This window comes from Nematostella vectensis, chromosome 3 (genome assembly GCF_932526225.1).
Source record: "Nematostella vectensis chromosome 3, jaNemVect1.1, whole genome shotgun sequence".
Lineage (NCBI taxonomy): Eukaryota > Metazoa > Cnidaria > Anthozoa > Actiniaria > Edwardsiidae > Nematostella > Nematostella vectensis.
The window spans coordinates 5792411-5807936 of record NC_064036.1 but is presented as its reverse complement, the minus strand read 5'-3'; the positions used below and the strand labels follow the sequence as shown (position 1 = coordinate 5807936).

At 38.3% G+C, this 15526-nt stretch overlaps 2 protein-coding genes across 4 annotated transcripts; both read left to right on the top strand.

Moving 5' to 3' along the window:
* Positions 1–1951: 1951 nt before the first annotated feature.
* LOC5512770 (protein mono-ADP-ribosyltransferase PARP12) lies at positions 1952–6686 on the top strand. Of its 2 annotated transcripts, none has more exons than XM_048725712.1 (5): positions 1952–3247; positions 3770–3964; positions 4620–4773; positions 5313–5561; positions 6015–6686. In XM_048725712.1, the coding sequence occupies exons 1-5, from the start codon at positions 2110–2112 to the stop codon at positions 6439–6441; spliced, it is 2163 nt and encodes a 720-aa protein (XP_048581669.1). In that variant the 5' UTR covers positions 1952–2109; the 3' UTR covers positions 6442–6686. The 2 variants fall into 2 exon arrangements, with proteins under 2 accessions (XP_048581669.1, XP_001633051.3); XM_001633001.3 differs by having other exon boundaries at positions 1954–3241.
* An 866-nt stretch (positions 6687–7552) lies between these two features.
* Positions 7553–14659, top strand: LOC5512746 (zinc finger CW-type PWWP domain protein 1). 2 transcript variants are annotated; one of them, XM_032382135.2, is made up of 14 exons: positions 7553–7844; positions 8078–8154; positions 8227–8359; positions 8439–8515; positions 8719–8835; positions 9262–9406; positions 9586–9712; positions 10562–10634; positions 11349–11456; positions 11836–11919; positions 12003–12138; positions 12664–12954; positions 13058–13894; positions 14281–14659. In XM_032382135.2, the coding sequence occupies exons 1-14, from the start codon at positions 7778–7780 to the stop codon at positions 14418–14420; spliced, it is 2412 nt and encodes an 803-aa protein (XP_032238026.2). In that variant the 5' UTR covers positions 7553–7777; the 3' UTR covers positions 14421–14659. The 2 variants fall into 2 exon arrangements, with proteins under 2 accessions (XP_032238026.2, XP_032238027.2); XM_032382136.2 differs by having other exon boundaries at positions 7553–8359; positions 8706–8835.
* Positions 14660–15526: the final 867 nt, after the last annotated feature.

Sequence of the window (15526 nt, the reverse complement as noted above, 5' to 3'; positions counted from 1 at the left end):
ATTATTAGCAAAACTTTATTCATACGGCATCCGTGGCATAGCTTATGAATGGTTTGTTTCCTACTTATCAAACAGGCAACAGTTTGTTTCTATTGGTAATGTGTCATCTGCACCACTACCAATAACATGTGGAGTGCCTCAAGGTTCAGTACTTGGTCCACTTCTCTTTCTTCTGTACATTAATGATTTTAATAACTGCTCCAACTTATTTGACTTTCATTTATTTGCTGATGATGCCAATTTATTTTGTGCCGATTCTTCATTGACATCCTTAGAGACCAAAGTAAACACAGATCTGTATAATATAAATCGTTGGCTTTGTGCAAATAAATTGGCTTTGAACATCAGTAAAACTAATTTTGTCATTTTTCGACCAGCACAAAAGAGGCTGGCTAGTTCTATTTCTTTATCAATCAATAATAATACCATTAAACAAAAAAATAATATCAAATATCTTGGTGTAGTTATTGACTCCTTTCTTAACTGGAAGGAGCACATTAACCAGTTAAGTAAGAAAATCTCCAGAGGTGTCGGAATAATAGCAAAGCTGCGTTACTATGTATCACCAACAATTCTCACGCAGCTATATTATTCTCTAATTTATCCATTTCTTACTTATGGTGCTATTATTTGGGGCAACACATATGAATCAACAATCAAGCCTCTTTTTATTTTACAGAAGAAAGCTGTTAGAATCATAACTTTCTCATCTTACATTGAACATACTTCTCCTATCTTTAGAAAACTAAATATCTTGAAATCTCCTGATCTAATCTATTACTTAAACACAATATTTATGTACAAATTTAATTTGAATCTACTTCCAACTCCTTTTGATTCTTTTTTTACTACGGTTGCTTCAAGGCACAAATATAATACAAGACTGGCTTCTAAATCATCGTACTGCCTCCCTTTACCTCGAACTAATTATGGAAAGTTTAATATTCGTTTTAAAGGTGCCTCAATTTGGAATAACATCAAAGAACCTACCAAAACCATGCGTTTGCCTAGCTTCAAGGCTGCAATAAAGACCTCAATCCTTGAAAATTATTAGCCTCTATCTAGTTTTTTTGTTTTATTGCATTTTATTTTGCTGCTGCTTTCATGTATTTTGTATTCGTGCCTTGTACGTCCTTGCTATACGCTCCATTTAATTGAACTATTTTGTGCTGCCTAGCCAGATTAGCTTTTTAGTTACTTCTAGGCAGCCAATACCCAAAATCTGTAATTATTATTTATTTTCTTACTGTAATTTCTGTGTGTGGTATAAATAAAGTTATATTGTTGTTGTTGTTGTTGTTGTTATATTGTTGTAGGACGGCCAAGGACACCTAAGGACGGCCAAGGCCACCCAAGGACGGCCAAGGACACCTAAAGACGGCAAGGTACACCTAAGGACGGCTAGGTACACCTAAGGACGGCAAGGTATACCTAAGGACGGCCAAGGACACCTAAGGACGGCCAGGTACACCTAAGGACGGCCAAGGACACCTAAGGACGGCCAGGTACACCTAAGGATGGCCAAGGACACTTAAGGACGGCCAGATACACCTAAGGACGGCTAGGTCCACCTAAGGACGGCCAGGTACGCCTAAGGACGGCTAGGTACACCTAAGGACGGCTAGGTACACCTAAGGACGACCAAGGACACCTAAGGACAGCCAAGGACACCTAAGGACAGCCAAGGACACTCAAGGACAGCCAAGGACACCATAGGACGGCCAATGACACCTAAGGACGGCTAGGTACACCTAAGGACAGTCAAGGACACCTAAGGATGGTACCTGAGGTTCAAATATTGTATGGACACACTTTACCGATCTGAACACACTTCACCGATCATATGTGAAGTACCTACCCGGCAGTCATAATAACTGGTTTTTCCACCGTTGTGGGGGAGGGGGGGGTATACAGCGGATTTTGTTTAAGTTCGTTTACCAATCAGGTTTGTGCTAAGTTCTATAACAGGAAGTACACTCAACTCATACCCTGGCGTATTTCTCGGAATCGGGGAAAATTCCCTCAGAGCAGCCAACGTCAGTTCAAAAAGAACCCTTGCGACCCTGTGGAGGTTTATCGCTTTAACGAAGCCAAAATCTGCTCGAAGTTATGGATAGAAGGCCTAGAACATACGGAAAAAAAGCCCTTGAGCTATTTTCTGTGATCTGCAAAAATGGTGGCGAGATTGAGTTGGGGTTTGCAGTATCAAGGCTTAGACCACAAACCCGGCAATATTTAAAGCAGATTGGCGCTTTGAAATTTGTACGAAATCAAGGAGACCTTTTTAAGGTAACTACCCAAGACCAAGGAAGAGTTTTAATAGAAGTTTGCTTGTCTCTGAAATTCTGTCCCAAGGCAAAAGAGCGACAAGGTTGTAAGGATCTAAATTGTGGAATGTTGCATGTTTGTCCATATTATATCAAGGGGAAATGTGCTCATGGGCAAAAATGCCGTCTTTCCCATAAGATACAAAGTTCAAGTCTACAGAACTTTTTTCCTGTTAGTATTGAAGGTTATGACAATGAGACTCTTATAAAACTGATGCAGAAAGCAGTTGATGACACAGAAAGTGAAAGAGCGGCAGCCAACAATCCTATTCCAGACATCTGCAAGTTCTATAATAACGCTTTAGGCTGCAGTAAAAAGGACAAATGTCCTTTCCTACATGTCTGCCAGCATTTTGTTGACGGGAAGTGCAAGTTTGGAGACACTTGCAAAAGGGTGCATCACTTCAAAGAGCAGCACAATCTTGAAGTATTATCAAATCATCAGCTGGAAAGATTTGATTTACCAATGATTCTTCATATTTTGAGTGGCCGTGAGAGAAAACGCTCGACAAGCTCAAGCTCAGACACTAGTGATACTACTGCCTCAACACCAAGAAAGTCAAGAGCTAATGGGGTCGCTCCAATCCCTAAATCACCAAATGGTGCTGCTACCAGCAATAGCTCCTCTGCGGCACCTTGCATCAAAAACAAGGAAGATGCAGAGATATGTGGCTTTTACTTAAGAGGTTGCTGTAACTATGGCAACAACTGCATGAATCACCATACAAAACTTCCCTACCTTTGGCAATGGAGGGGTACAGGGGGATCATGGGAAAGTCTGCCTTCTGATATGAATGTGATGGTTGAGAGGTCATATTGTCAATTGTCTGAAGGAGAGCAGTATCCAATTAGCATTGATGGTGAAATGTACTCCATTGTCTACAAAGACATGACGGCTGTTCCTAGGCATCCAGGCCCATGTAAGTTTTTTCTTGTAGATTGCTATTTGCTCACATTTTTCTGCTATTTCATCTGATCGAAAGAAAATTGACAAATGAGAGGCATTGTAGTAAAGCCATAGTAAAAAATATAACCGTAAATTTCATATAGTTCTTAGCAAGATAAAGAGGCTAAAGCACCATGTAATCTCAAACTTAAAAAGCTGTCAACCAAACTTGGACAGAAATATTGTGAATTCAGGTGAAATACAGTAAAAACAAAAAACACAAAAAAAAACAAGAGAAGCCAAAGTGGATGAATACAGAGAATGTATGAACAGAAAATTCTCACAAAAAATAGGCTTGTGATGAGGTCCAAAATCTTGTGACAATCCCCTAATGCAGGTGAGCGCTACATATGAACTAAACATGAATGGTTTTGTGTCACTTGGCACTAGACAAAATTTCCAAAGATTACTTTTTGTGAACTGTGCCTCCCTAGTTTGTACTAGCTTGCTAGTTTGTGGCTCAAAGAAGTTTAACCACCACCACTGTTTATTACAGATGTACCTAAGTTAGAGCTGCGACGTCTTTCCACTGCATCATCAGTTGAGGCTCCTCCAGGACATGTGTACAGCACTCGATGGGTGTGGTACTGGATGGATGAGAATGGCAAATGGCAGTCATATGACAGTCCAGAAAATGGCAAGGCACCCAGCACCACATGCAGCAAGGCTCTAGAGAAGGGTTTTCTGGCAGGTTGGTTTGTGCTACTTTAGGAGAAGAGAGTTTTAATTTTCTAGCTAAACAAAAAGGAACAGTGATATTCCACCTTTATATTTATTACAAAGTGAAGTTGGTGTTTTTGTTAATCTAAAAATTATGCAAAGCTCTTAAATCCTTGTGACTAAACCAGGAGCGTCGCTTGGTCATTTTCTCAAGTATGCACAGTATTTTATTTTAGGAAAAGATCTATCCAGTATATCCAATTGGTTATTATATTCATAAAACCACCTTCAGAACAACTGTTCCATTACAGATGAAATTCAAAGGATCAGATACTTTAAATATGGGCCTTAATCAGGGGAGGCACCAGTTGTATATATTTCATCTGAATTTGTGATGTGTTTTTGTTTGTGTTACCGTTTTTATTATTTATTATGCATGCTTTTATATAATGTTTTTTCCATGAAGCATGAAGTAATGCACATGCGTACCGGCATACAAGAAGATAAGAACTTTTTTCTGATCTCCAACAGGGTAAAGTCTAACCCAACTAAATTGTATATTTAATCCATGCTTTTCTTATTAACCTTGGTTTCTTCTTATACCACTTCAGTACACATGCCTAATTATATTAATGAATGTTAGAAGTTATAACAAAAATAACTCCCTATTTTGCTTTGCTCGCTAGGTGAAGGTACCCATGACTTTAGTGCTGGAATGTTCAAATATACTTTGCACTTTGATAAATTGTATCAAAAGAACAACACAACAGGAAATAAGAGACCAGTTAGACGTATACCAGAATTTGTTGCAGAGAATGACATGAAGGAAATTGCTAAAAGGTACATTTATATGCAGTGTTTTTAGTGTCATCAGAGTCACTGACTTAAAAGTATTTTATTGCAATTTTATTGCATAGTTTTAGGGCTATACTGTACCTTGCAAACGGCAGTACACAGTGTTAAGAGGGTGCTGTTGTGAGACAAACAAGACTTTACCATGCTGTGCAATGCTGGCTGATATTAGCATTCAACAAGGCTTAACACTTGCTAGGATTTACTCATGAGAGGTGCAAAGCCATAGGTATTATATGGAGAAGGATAGTCAGCACGATCAAAATGTTTTGAAGTAGCAGGTTGCTTTAAAAAAGGCCAGCTGTGAGAGAATTGACCCAAAATGTGTAGCTCAATGACAGGGATTTCATTGATTGTTTAGATTATCATCAACATGTAAACTAGTGAGAATGCACATCTTGCTTCAGAAATAGTATCTGACAATCCTTCAATAAGAAATGACCCACTTTTTGTCAGCCAAGAAGGGATGTACATCCCCAACCGTAGTATCGTGCCTGTTAAAGTGTTTTTTTTTTTAATTTCTTTAGACGCAAAGCTGCTGCTGCTGCTGCTGCTGCTGCCTCTGAATCTTCATCTGGGGGACCTAGTTCCACTGTCCTACCAAAGCACTGGGACCCCATACCAGATGATAAGGACTTCATCTGTGTACAACTTTCATCAACCTCTCCAGAATACAAGAAGATTGAGGCACAATTTTTAAGCAGCTTGGACACCAGTAGGAGAATTGTCAAGATAGAGAGAATCCAGAACCCGGATTTGTGGATGCAGTTTGCTCAGTAAGAACTATTTCATTTATTCATTACTTCCTCCCCCTCGTTTGACTCCCCCCTCTACCTGCATTTAGTAATCGTTATAGTTGAAATGTAAGGGACACAGAATGAAAACAAATTCAACAATTTACTGAAACTTTATTGGTATAGTACATAATTATATTGTAATATGGCCCAGAGTTTTGGTTTGTAGACAAACACAATCATGTAGAAGTTGCAATATCACCAAACCTTCATCTTCTGTCTTTTCAACTATGTTATATTTACAGTAGTTGACTCCTCCTCCACCTTTCCAAAGCCCAGCACACGTTTTTCTCAACATTTTTTTCTCAATTCAATACCTATTCGTGGTAATGTAATTTGTTCAGGTTTATCCCACATACCAAAGTGGTTGTTTATGTGTAACCCCCAAATCAGTCGAAATGCATTTGAACAATGGCATATTCTCTGTTCCTCTAGAAAAAAAGAACGCATGGAGAAGAAGTCAAAATGCATTCCAGAAGAACGCTCCTTGTTCCATGGCACAGCAAGTGATATTGTGACTGCCATATGCCAGCAGGGCTTCGACTGGCGCCTTTGTGGCAAACATGGCACTGCGTATGGTAAAGGAAGCTACTTCGCCTCTACTGCGGCTTACTCACATCGCTACAGCAGTAGTAATTCCCTTTATAGCAATAGAGCATCTCAACAGATGTTTGTGGCAAAAGTCCTTGTTGGATCATACACTGTTGGAAGCTCAAGCTATACCCGCCCTCCAGCCAAAGATCCGGCCAAACCTCATGGCGAATTATACGACTCATGCGTAAACGACGAGCAAAACCCAGGCATTTTTGTAGTTTTTGACAACAGCCAAGTCTACCCAGAGTTCCTCATTTCATACCTGTAGCTCCGGTATGTTACTTATTCCTTTAAAAGAAAACAACCTCAATTGCACATCTACTTAGATATTTTTTTCCGGTCCTAAGGGTTTAAACTCTAATTATTCATTCTATCAAGCGCATGACAATGGGAATGTAAAAAAAAAAAAAAATGAAACAAAGAAATACCAAGGCTCTGGTTCAGAGCTATTTTCTCGCTTCGGTTAGGAAATAATTTAGCATGCTTTAAAATAAAGAGGATTAGTTTTCCTTACAAAAAAAAACTGGAACAAAAAGGCACATAGGCTAAGAGCGGGGATAAGTGGGAACGCGGCTTTTATTGACCACAATATACATTTGGATGTATGCCTCCAATACACATCCTCCACTTATAAGAACCTATTCAACCTGATCTTGAAAAATCTAGGTCAGAGAAAAACGTTTAGAAAATTTATATATAAAAAAAGAAAGATTGAAACAAAAAGAGAACGAAAAAAGGACAAAATGACCTCGGTCGGACATGGGGGGTGTGAAAACCGCAAAACCATCAAAAATATGTTTTAAAAAGTTTAAAAAAACAAACAAATAACTAAAGAAAAAAGGGTAGTTCTTGGAGCTCACAGTCTTAGAGTCCATTTCAGGTAGAGTATTCACTCCTGGTGGTATAAAAGGAAGGTGATATTTTATTTTCGAATACATAAAAAATAGTTAATTTAGGTAAGGGCGTATAGCAAATTGATTAGATACGTTACTCAAAACGTGACGCAAGATAGCGTGTAGGAAATGACGCAATTATGTTATTATTGGGTGTTATTGTCTTATCTGGGCATTAAGTAGTGATTGTAATTATTTTTGACTGACTGTCATTTTGACGTGACTGGTCAGTGAATTGTAGCAATAGCTACGGATAGTGAATATCCGTTTTTTATTAACGTCGTGCAAACCCCATTTGTGAACACGCCTAGTGCAGATTAGGCAATCTGCAGGATGAAGCCCCGGGTTTACAAAAACTAAAGATAGCGTTTTATACCCAGCTAATGAGACTTCTTAATTTTTGTAGAACTCATACTCAATTAATAAAAAAATATTGTATAGAGCTGTGTGGGAATTGTTAAGCTAGCTAGCTAGTGCGGGATAGTGAGGCCTGGACCGTGTGATGCTAGTAGCTCTCTCGGCGGGAGCTTAGTACTGATTATCTGACGTAAACGTTAACTCTTGAACTTTATTCTTGCTTTTTTTGAAAAAATTCCCATTTCCCGCCAAATAATCAGTTGAACATGATTGGCTCACCGTCACGTGGGTGCGCGCGCGAGTTTAAGTGCGAATGGCGGGAAAATAGCAAACTCGGACCAATGTGTTCCCAACATGGCGTCCAGTTTCTCTGATGATACTACAGAAGCACCAAAAGCTAACCTGTTTCATGTTTTAAAAGGTAGGGCAACTTTAGAAATTTAACAAACTATTGTGAATAAAAGGTGTGTGAATTTTACTTTATACTTACATGTTAAATAGTGAGGCAGCGACTCCAGTTTTTAATAAGTGTCCTTTGTTTGCACTTGATGGTTTGACGACGATATCATATCATAAAGTGTATACTAAATGTGGTTTGTTGCTAGCGTAGATAAAAATATTTTTTTCTTTATGTGTTGACTTGTACATTTTAAGATTTGGCAGGCCTCAAGAAAAACAGCAAAGAAAAACATCCAAATAAAACAAAGAGAAAACGCAAAAGAGAAAAACTGGTTTGTAGTTTATCCATGGTTCTGTAACAATCAATAAAGCAAAAACTGAAAAGCTAAACGTTTTTGTTAAAGGAAACTCAGAAAGAAGACTTATTTGAAGACCAGTGTTTAGAAGCAAGCGATACATTTGAACTTTATCCAGACGAAACGCAAGCAGATATATCAGAAGAAAATACTGAACAAGAACCAAACACTCACTATCAAGGCAAGTCTGTCTGCTTAACAAAAATATTTTTCAAAGGTCTTGAAGGTTTGTGGTAAAATGTGTGTTTTATTCTTTTCAGAGATTTTTCCGGACGGTGAGGAGACACAGTGCGTTCCTAACATTATTCTAGATAATTCATCGCAGACAAAAGACTTCGTAAGTAGTTTAATTGAAGGTTAGTTTTTAATACAGTGTATCCAACGCGAATTTAGACCATTCGAGCTTAGTCATTTCTACTCGATTAGCTCGAACTTTGTTACCTCCCAACTTTAGGGTTCGAGTTCCAATGTACACTTATTATATTGAAGATTTGGAATTGGAGGAAAAGGAATAATATTCTTACTAGCTTCCTCCACCAGGAAATGAGTGATTCTCAGACCTCAAGCCAAGACAGTTCAACAATCAAAGGAAAGCAAAGAAGAAGAAAGAATGCATCACCTAAAAAAATCAGAAAAAAAAAGTTACCCACGTCTGAGGTAAGATTATAATACCAAACGCTTTTGCATTGAATTCTTTTAATTGATAAAGAAACATTTATCTTGTGCACTTTCAGAGCCGTAGCAGGTCTCGAGTTATTGGGGGGCACGATACAAAGACATTGCGAAATCATTGGGGACACAGCCGTGCCCCTACTGGTTATTTATAATTTTTTAAAATATTGGGGGGCACATGCCCCTAGTGTCTCACCCCCCCTGCTACGGCCCTGACATTGTTTTATTTTAGGTAAAAATATTTTCTTAAGCATCAACGAGAACATATAAATATATATCAATTCATGTCCTTGTTTAGCTGCAGCCCTACATCTCTCAATTGGTAGGCTTGGTTTTGTGGTGTTGGAGTGGTGCATATCTGCTTATGGAGATAATAGTTATGATAATTATGAGTATGATACATTTTTCTAGGATGAGAAAAAAGCTGGTAGCAATGTTAACAAGTTGGGTTCATGGGTTCAGTGTAGCAAACCAGAATGCTGCAAGTGGAGATTCCTGAAGGGTGCAGTTGACCCCATTGCCATACCAGAAAGATGGGTGTGCCATATGAACAATGGTAAGCTGTTTTCAATGCATTCATTAGCAATTGAGAGGGGTATTTACCTTGCTTCTTAGAATAAATTTCATTTAAGGTCACATTAAAATAAAAATAAATTTCATTTAAGATCACATTAAACTAAAAATAAATTTCATTTAAGGTCACATTAAACTAAAAATAATAATTTCTTACTCTAGATGATCACTACAATAGCTGTGCAGCATCACAAGAAGACTTTGACAGTCAGGATGAGGACTTTGATGTGATTTACTCGCCCTTTCCTACTGGTGCAATTGTGTGGGCCAAGCTTGCAGGATATCCTTGGTGAGTAAGATAATCTAATTATAGCAGGGGGTGACAGTGCTGTATATTATGCGCATGCGCGAGTTCTGGCGAAAACAAACAAAATCTCAAGTGTTGAATCGTTCTTGTAAAGGTACGAAAGGCTGACTTCAGTCGCTGTTTTGACTTACTGTACAGCATTAAAATCATACTGTACAAAAGATGACAGATTTGTTTGATAATGAGGGAGTCATAAAGAAAATTTTAGCCTTAGGTTTGATCTAGTTTTCTTAGCATTCGCCAAAATGTGACAGTTCGCCGGTAAAACGCCGCCATTCAAAATAAAATGGCTGGTTTAACCGCAAGGTACTGGAACTAGTCTTGCGTTTTTCAGCACTGCTGCAGGGGGTGAGCATCAGCAAATGAGAATAGTATTTATTGATGAGGGAAGTCAAACATTGTGTACAAAGAAAATGGGTTATTAGTAAATTGCAGGTATGCCCAAATTGATATCCCAAAAATGATTTTTAGGAGCAGGTTATTGTGAGTATTGTGTGTAAAAACAAAAATAATATATTTTCCATCTTGATGGAGACAGTCAAACTTCCAAAGGAGGCGTCTTGTTGAGCCGGCAGCTGGCTTGGTTTGAGAAGGCTGTACCCTACACTGAGATTTTCTTTCTCCTTATTTTATTACAATTATGAAAACCTAAGCTCTTGTCTGAACACTTTTCTTGTCAAGTTACAATATTTTATACCCTAAGTTAAAGGCTGAGCCCCCTCTATCCTTACATCATCTATACTTTTAGGGGTTGTTACTACACTCCAGCCCCCTCCTCTTCTCCTCTCACTTGGCCAGTTACTTTATGCTTTAGTTTATTTTGTTATCCAGGTGGCCTGCTATGATGGAAGATGATCCAGACTATGGCTATTATTATGAAACTGATTTAGATGACAGGATACCGGTAGGCTTAAAGAGCACTTTCAGACCAACATTAAAGGACAAACTTTGTGATAAAATTTAGAAATAATGATATAAGCTCAATTGACAGTATCACAAAAATGTTTTCCAAAGCAACAAATGAAAATGTCAGCTTTCTCAACTTTAGGTATTTTTGCTATCAAGACAAAATGCCAGCTGACAAAGACTCTTTTAAGAAACATTAAATAAAGCGTTTTACTCCTTTATTTTATTCAACTCTTATAAGTCTTGTGTAATTACATACTCCTCAACCACTGCAACATGCAGAAAAAGGGGAGTAATTTTACGAGTCCAACCATCCTTCAGTTTTGAATAAAGAACATGAGCATCCATTATACATCAAACGTATCAATATAACAATTTCGCTGTTGTTTAATAAATTCATTAAACGGAGCCCCCAATGGAGCCCCGAACTCTCTCAGCCCCAGGAATTTGCACACCCTTGAACAGACCAAAGCACAGTGCAAGTATGGGGGAAACAGCATTTTTATCTCACTGGGATGCCCCACCCAATTTTCCCAATTCCGGTGGGGTGGTGCATTATCTGGTTATGGATCCTTTTCTGAAATCACACAGTTTCAAAAGCATTTCTGTGTTAAATAGATCTCCTTGAATTTGAGTTTTGCCATTGAGTTTGTTTCAGAATACAAGATTAAGGACCAATCCCAATTCAGGAACGTTTTTTGCTTTTCTTCAGATTAGTTACCACGTTGTATTTTTTGGAAAAGATGTATCACGTGCATGGGTAAATAGCTTCAGTGTTCGTGAGCTTACTGCTGATGAAGAGCCTGAGGATATTGGCAATGTAGGTTGCTTACCCTAGCCTTGGTACATGTCTCTATTTCTTTGCATACTGTGAATGATCTAATCACATTCACACTCTCAAATCAACGTTTTCCCGACATCCAGTCGCCCTTGTATGTTCTCTGAATATTTACAATATGAAATGTGATTCACCTTTCCCACATCTTCCCACAACTCTTTGCAAGGCGCTCGTGAAACCGAGGTCAGGCGTCAAAATTGTAAACAAGATTACAAAGTTTATTTTTATCTTCGGTTTCACGCGCGTCGCTAAGAGTTGTGGAAAGATTTGGGAAAGCTAAACGGAACCTAGAAACTACACCCCCTGACAATATGGCTGGTAATGGCTTGCTTGTCTAATTGTTAATCTTACTGTTTCATAGGTCGTTGTGAGAAAAAAGAATTACAAGAAGCAGTTAGATGATGCAAACGGCCAAGCGCGGCAGGCATTGTCATTACCAGTACAGGTGAGACATGCGACAAACTTATAATACTCATACTTTTATGGATACTAGATATGTCTTGTGTTAGCAATGTTTGTTATTTTCAGGAAAGACTTGCGGTGTATGGATTTGAGAAGCGCTTTTCTGGTCCAATTGGTAGAGCAACTAAAAAAAGGAAGAAGAAGAAAAATGTACAGGAGGACGAGCCAATGGATAGCTTAGAGGATCTACCAGACAGTCTTGGTGAGGAACCTTTTTTTCAGTATTAATCCGTGGTTCCTGTCAATACAAGATGAACTATTCTATGGAATAATCCATGTTTTACATGATAAGTAAAGAAAAGCCATTAAAGAGTTGGGAGATATGAAAATAGAAACACAGAAGATTTTTTTCTATTTCGAAAAAGAAAGAACGTATAGGAAATACAAACATGTCTACCCACAGCCATGCATCAGAAATATACTAAAATAGAGGGGAATAGAATCAAAAAGCCCAAACTGTCGCGATCTCGTTTTCCAAATAAGCTTGTAACGATTTACTTTCTTCAGTCTGCCCTGAAGAAGTCTTATTAAAGACGAAAAGTCTTATTAAAGACGAAAATTCCATTTTTTGGTGTATTCTAAAATAGAGGGGAGAACTGTTGGAGGGCCCCTTTGTTGTAATTGATGGGGAAACTCCCAGTTACACCCAAGTATAAATATTTAGAATTTAAAGATCTATAAAATAAATTCTATTCAGAAGCCGCATTTTCCATTCGTTTTTCACCAGAATCAAGTGAAGAGTTCGTCAGTAGTGGTATTAGTTACAGCTCCTCACAAGACACAAAGGTAATAAAGAAGGCAAAGAAGGCTGCTAAAAAGATTGCAAAACACAAGGATATGCCTGCAAAAACTAAGCAGATTCCTGGGACAAAGATAGAAGGAGAGAAAAACAAAGAAAAAAATATAACAGGGGAAATGGAAAAAAATATAGAGGGCGATGGTGAAAAGAAAAAAAAGAAATCCAAGAAGGATACCAAGACGAAATCAATAGTGATCAATGAAACAGAGGAGCAACAAGGTACCTATATCATAACACATTTAAATATAAAATTCCTTGAGAGTATCAGCTGTTGATGGATTGGTCAGTGATTCATTTATTTTTATATGTATTTCTGTTGTAGAGAAAAATATGCCTGACACCCAACAACATGGCAGCCGCACGATTATCACCAAGGATAAATGCCAAGGGAAAGAGAAGAAGAAAAATATTTCTTTGGGTCAAGGGGGTGAATCTGCTACAAACAGTTCAGGTGATTTATTGAATGGGGAGAAAGAAAAGGTTGCGTCTAAGAAAGCAAAAAAGAAGGCAAAAGAGCAGTGTCCAAACGACGTCACAGAGGTCTCTGTGTCGCCTGCAGAAAAAAGCGATACGGAACCCATAACGAAGCCCAAATCCACTTCAAAATTGACCAAAGACCAAACTAAAGATGCCGAAAAGCAGTATGACGCGAAGGCTAAAAACGATGTGGTTGAAAAGAAGCCAAAGGCCCACAAAGCTAAAAAGACTCTTGATAAAAAGGAATCAAAGAAAGAAACCGTACATTGGTCTCCAAAAACTGGAGTCGAGGAAAAAAACACCCTACCGGTCGTCCCGACCTGGAAATCACCTGTCAAAAAGCCAACAAAGAGTACAGTTAAACCACTTCCAAAACTCGCGAAGACTACTTTCAAGCCTCCCTCTAAAACAAAAATTGAAGCCGCCTCCGAGTTAAAGCCTAGAAAGATGCCTAAACTCGTTAAGCCATTTGTCACTCCTTCACTTGTAGTGAGTGAGCCCAAACCCAAGGTGTCAAAAGTGAGAAAACCTGATGCTGGACCTAAAGTTATAGTAGAACACTTGGAGCAAGTACCAAAAAGCCAGAAGGCAAGACTGTATCCCGTTACTACCAACAAAGCAAGGAAGTCTGCGATAAAACGTATGTTTGATAGTGACGAAGAGGACGAGAAAGATATCAACGGTAAGTTCTCTTTGGCCTGCTAGCCAGTCTTAGGTGAGTTTATTCGGCAATAATTCAATTGGTTACGGATTAGACATTAGACTGCACAGTGCAACGAGATCGGAAAATTATCTCGAAATATAGAATCCTCCTATGGTAGGGATCCTGGTAGAGACTCGGTGGGTTCCTCTGTCGCGCAACGCGCTTGAACTCAGTTACTAGACTTTTAGAGTTAGCGCAGAGACAGCTGAGTCTCTGAGCATTTTGGGCAGTTGAGGGTTATGGGGTTTCACTTGTATAACAATGTCGTATAGAGTACTTTATTTTAATAATATTAATCGAACCTTGATGATATTTACCAGCTTTTGTGTGAAATAAATTAAAGAAAGATGAATTTTATTTATCAGATGACATAGAGGCAGAGTTAGCCAACCTTGACCGGGATATTGAAGTGATGAAACAAACGCTTACCGAGTCCCCGAGTGCCTGTGGCGATCAAGCTGAAGAGAGACTGGTAGAGAACTTTGAGGACTCGCCTGAGTTCTAAATCTTAGTCGTATAAGCGTCATGCAAATTCTTGTAAAAAAAAAAAAAAAGCACTAAATTTATATATGAGCAATGAATTTAGTCGGAACGATGCTTTCTTGTGCGGAGCTTACATAGATTCGAATCCCAGCAATATTGTAGGCTGTTTCTTGAAGTAGGCATTATTTATGTATTTTAAAGTACTTATATCTTTCCTGTGCTTATTTATTGAGGTTTCTAATTAAATGAAACAACAAACAATTATTATTATAAAAATGTTTTTAAATTTGATTTACAAACTTTTTCATGACCTCAAAAAAGGGGAAGAAAACATTGCGCAACTCTTGTTTAGCGAAGAAGTCCTGCCTCCCCCTTATGCTTATAGCCAGAACAAAAATCTTGTCTTGTTTGGGAATAGCACTAAACGCAACAATCAGAAATACCCCCATAGAATTATTGACTGTGCGGAATTCCCAAACGAGAAAGGATTTTAAATTTTACGAGGTCGCGTAACACAGTCTCGAGTGTAAACAGGAAAGCGTTCAGTTCCCAATGAGATCACAGGATGGCAATTATTTGGTTTAGCCGAGTCTAGCAATCTGCGTGCATTTGGTCTTCTTACGGGTACTTGATAATCGCACTCGGGATGCTAATATTCAATTTAATTATTCATTTGCTCTCAATTTAGAAGTTCTTGAGTCAAAAGGGTAGCATGAAATAACAGGCAGGGATTCAACTGATATTTGTTAGTCGAAACGCGTATAAGATATTTAAATCGATTTTTTTTGTAGCTTGGGCCACAGTCCTTTTTAGTACTCAAGTTTCTCACACCAGGTACGAAGGGCGAAATAAGAATACAATATTTTTAAATGGATTATTTTTCAAATGTTTGCTCAAGCGTCATTTACCGGGGAAATAGGAGCAGCAAAATCGTACAACTTTTGTGGCAGCGTTGCTGCAAAAAAAAGTTTGTAAGTGATGTTGCTCGTTTTACTACCGGCGCGCCAACTTTTGTCGCAGCATATTTTTTTTGCAAGCTGAAAAAGTTTGCTGCAGAAAATAGAAGATGGTTCTACTTTTGCTACAAAACTCGGAGATGTAGCCCGTATTACTACATTAGCATTTGTG

Excerpts from the sequence above, each read along its gene's own strand:
- LOC5512746 (XM_032382135.2), top strand. The coding sequence starts at position 7,778 with ATGGCGTCCAGTTTCTCTGATGATACTACAGAAGCACCAAAAGCTAAC. Across the intron at positions 9,713-10,561 it reads AAGCTTGCAGGATATCCTTG|GTGGCCTGCTATGATGGAAG; the intron begins GTGAGTAAGATA and ends TTTGTTATCCAG. Across the intron at positions 12,139-12,663 it reads GGATCTACCAGACAGTCTTG|AATCAAGTGAAGAGTTCGTC; the intron begins GTGAGGAACCTT and ends GTTTTTCACCAG.
- LOC5512770 (XM_048725712.1), top strand. The coding sequence starts at position 2,110 with ATGGATAGAAGGCCTAGAACATACGGAAAAAAAGCCCTTGAGCTATTT. Across the intron at positions 3,248-3,769 it reads TCCTAGGCATCCAGGCCCAT|ATGTACCTAAGTTAGAGCTG; the intron begins GTAAGTTTTTTC and ends TGTTTATTACAG. Across the intron at positions 3,965-4,619 it reads AGAGAAGGGTTTTCTGGCAG|GTGAAGGTACCCATGACTTT; the intron begins GTTGGTTTGTGC and ends TTTGCTCGCTAG.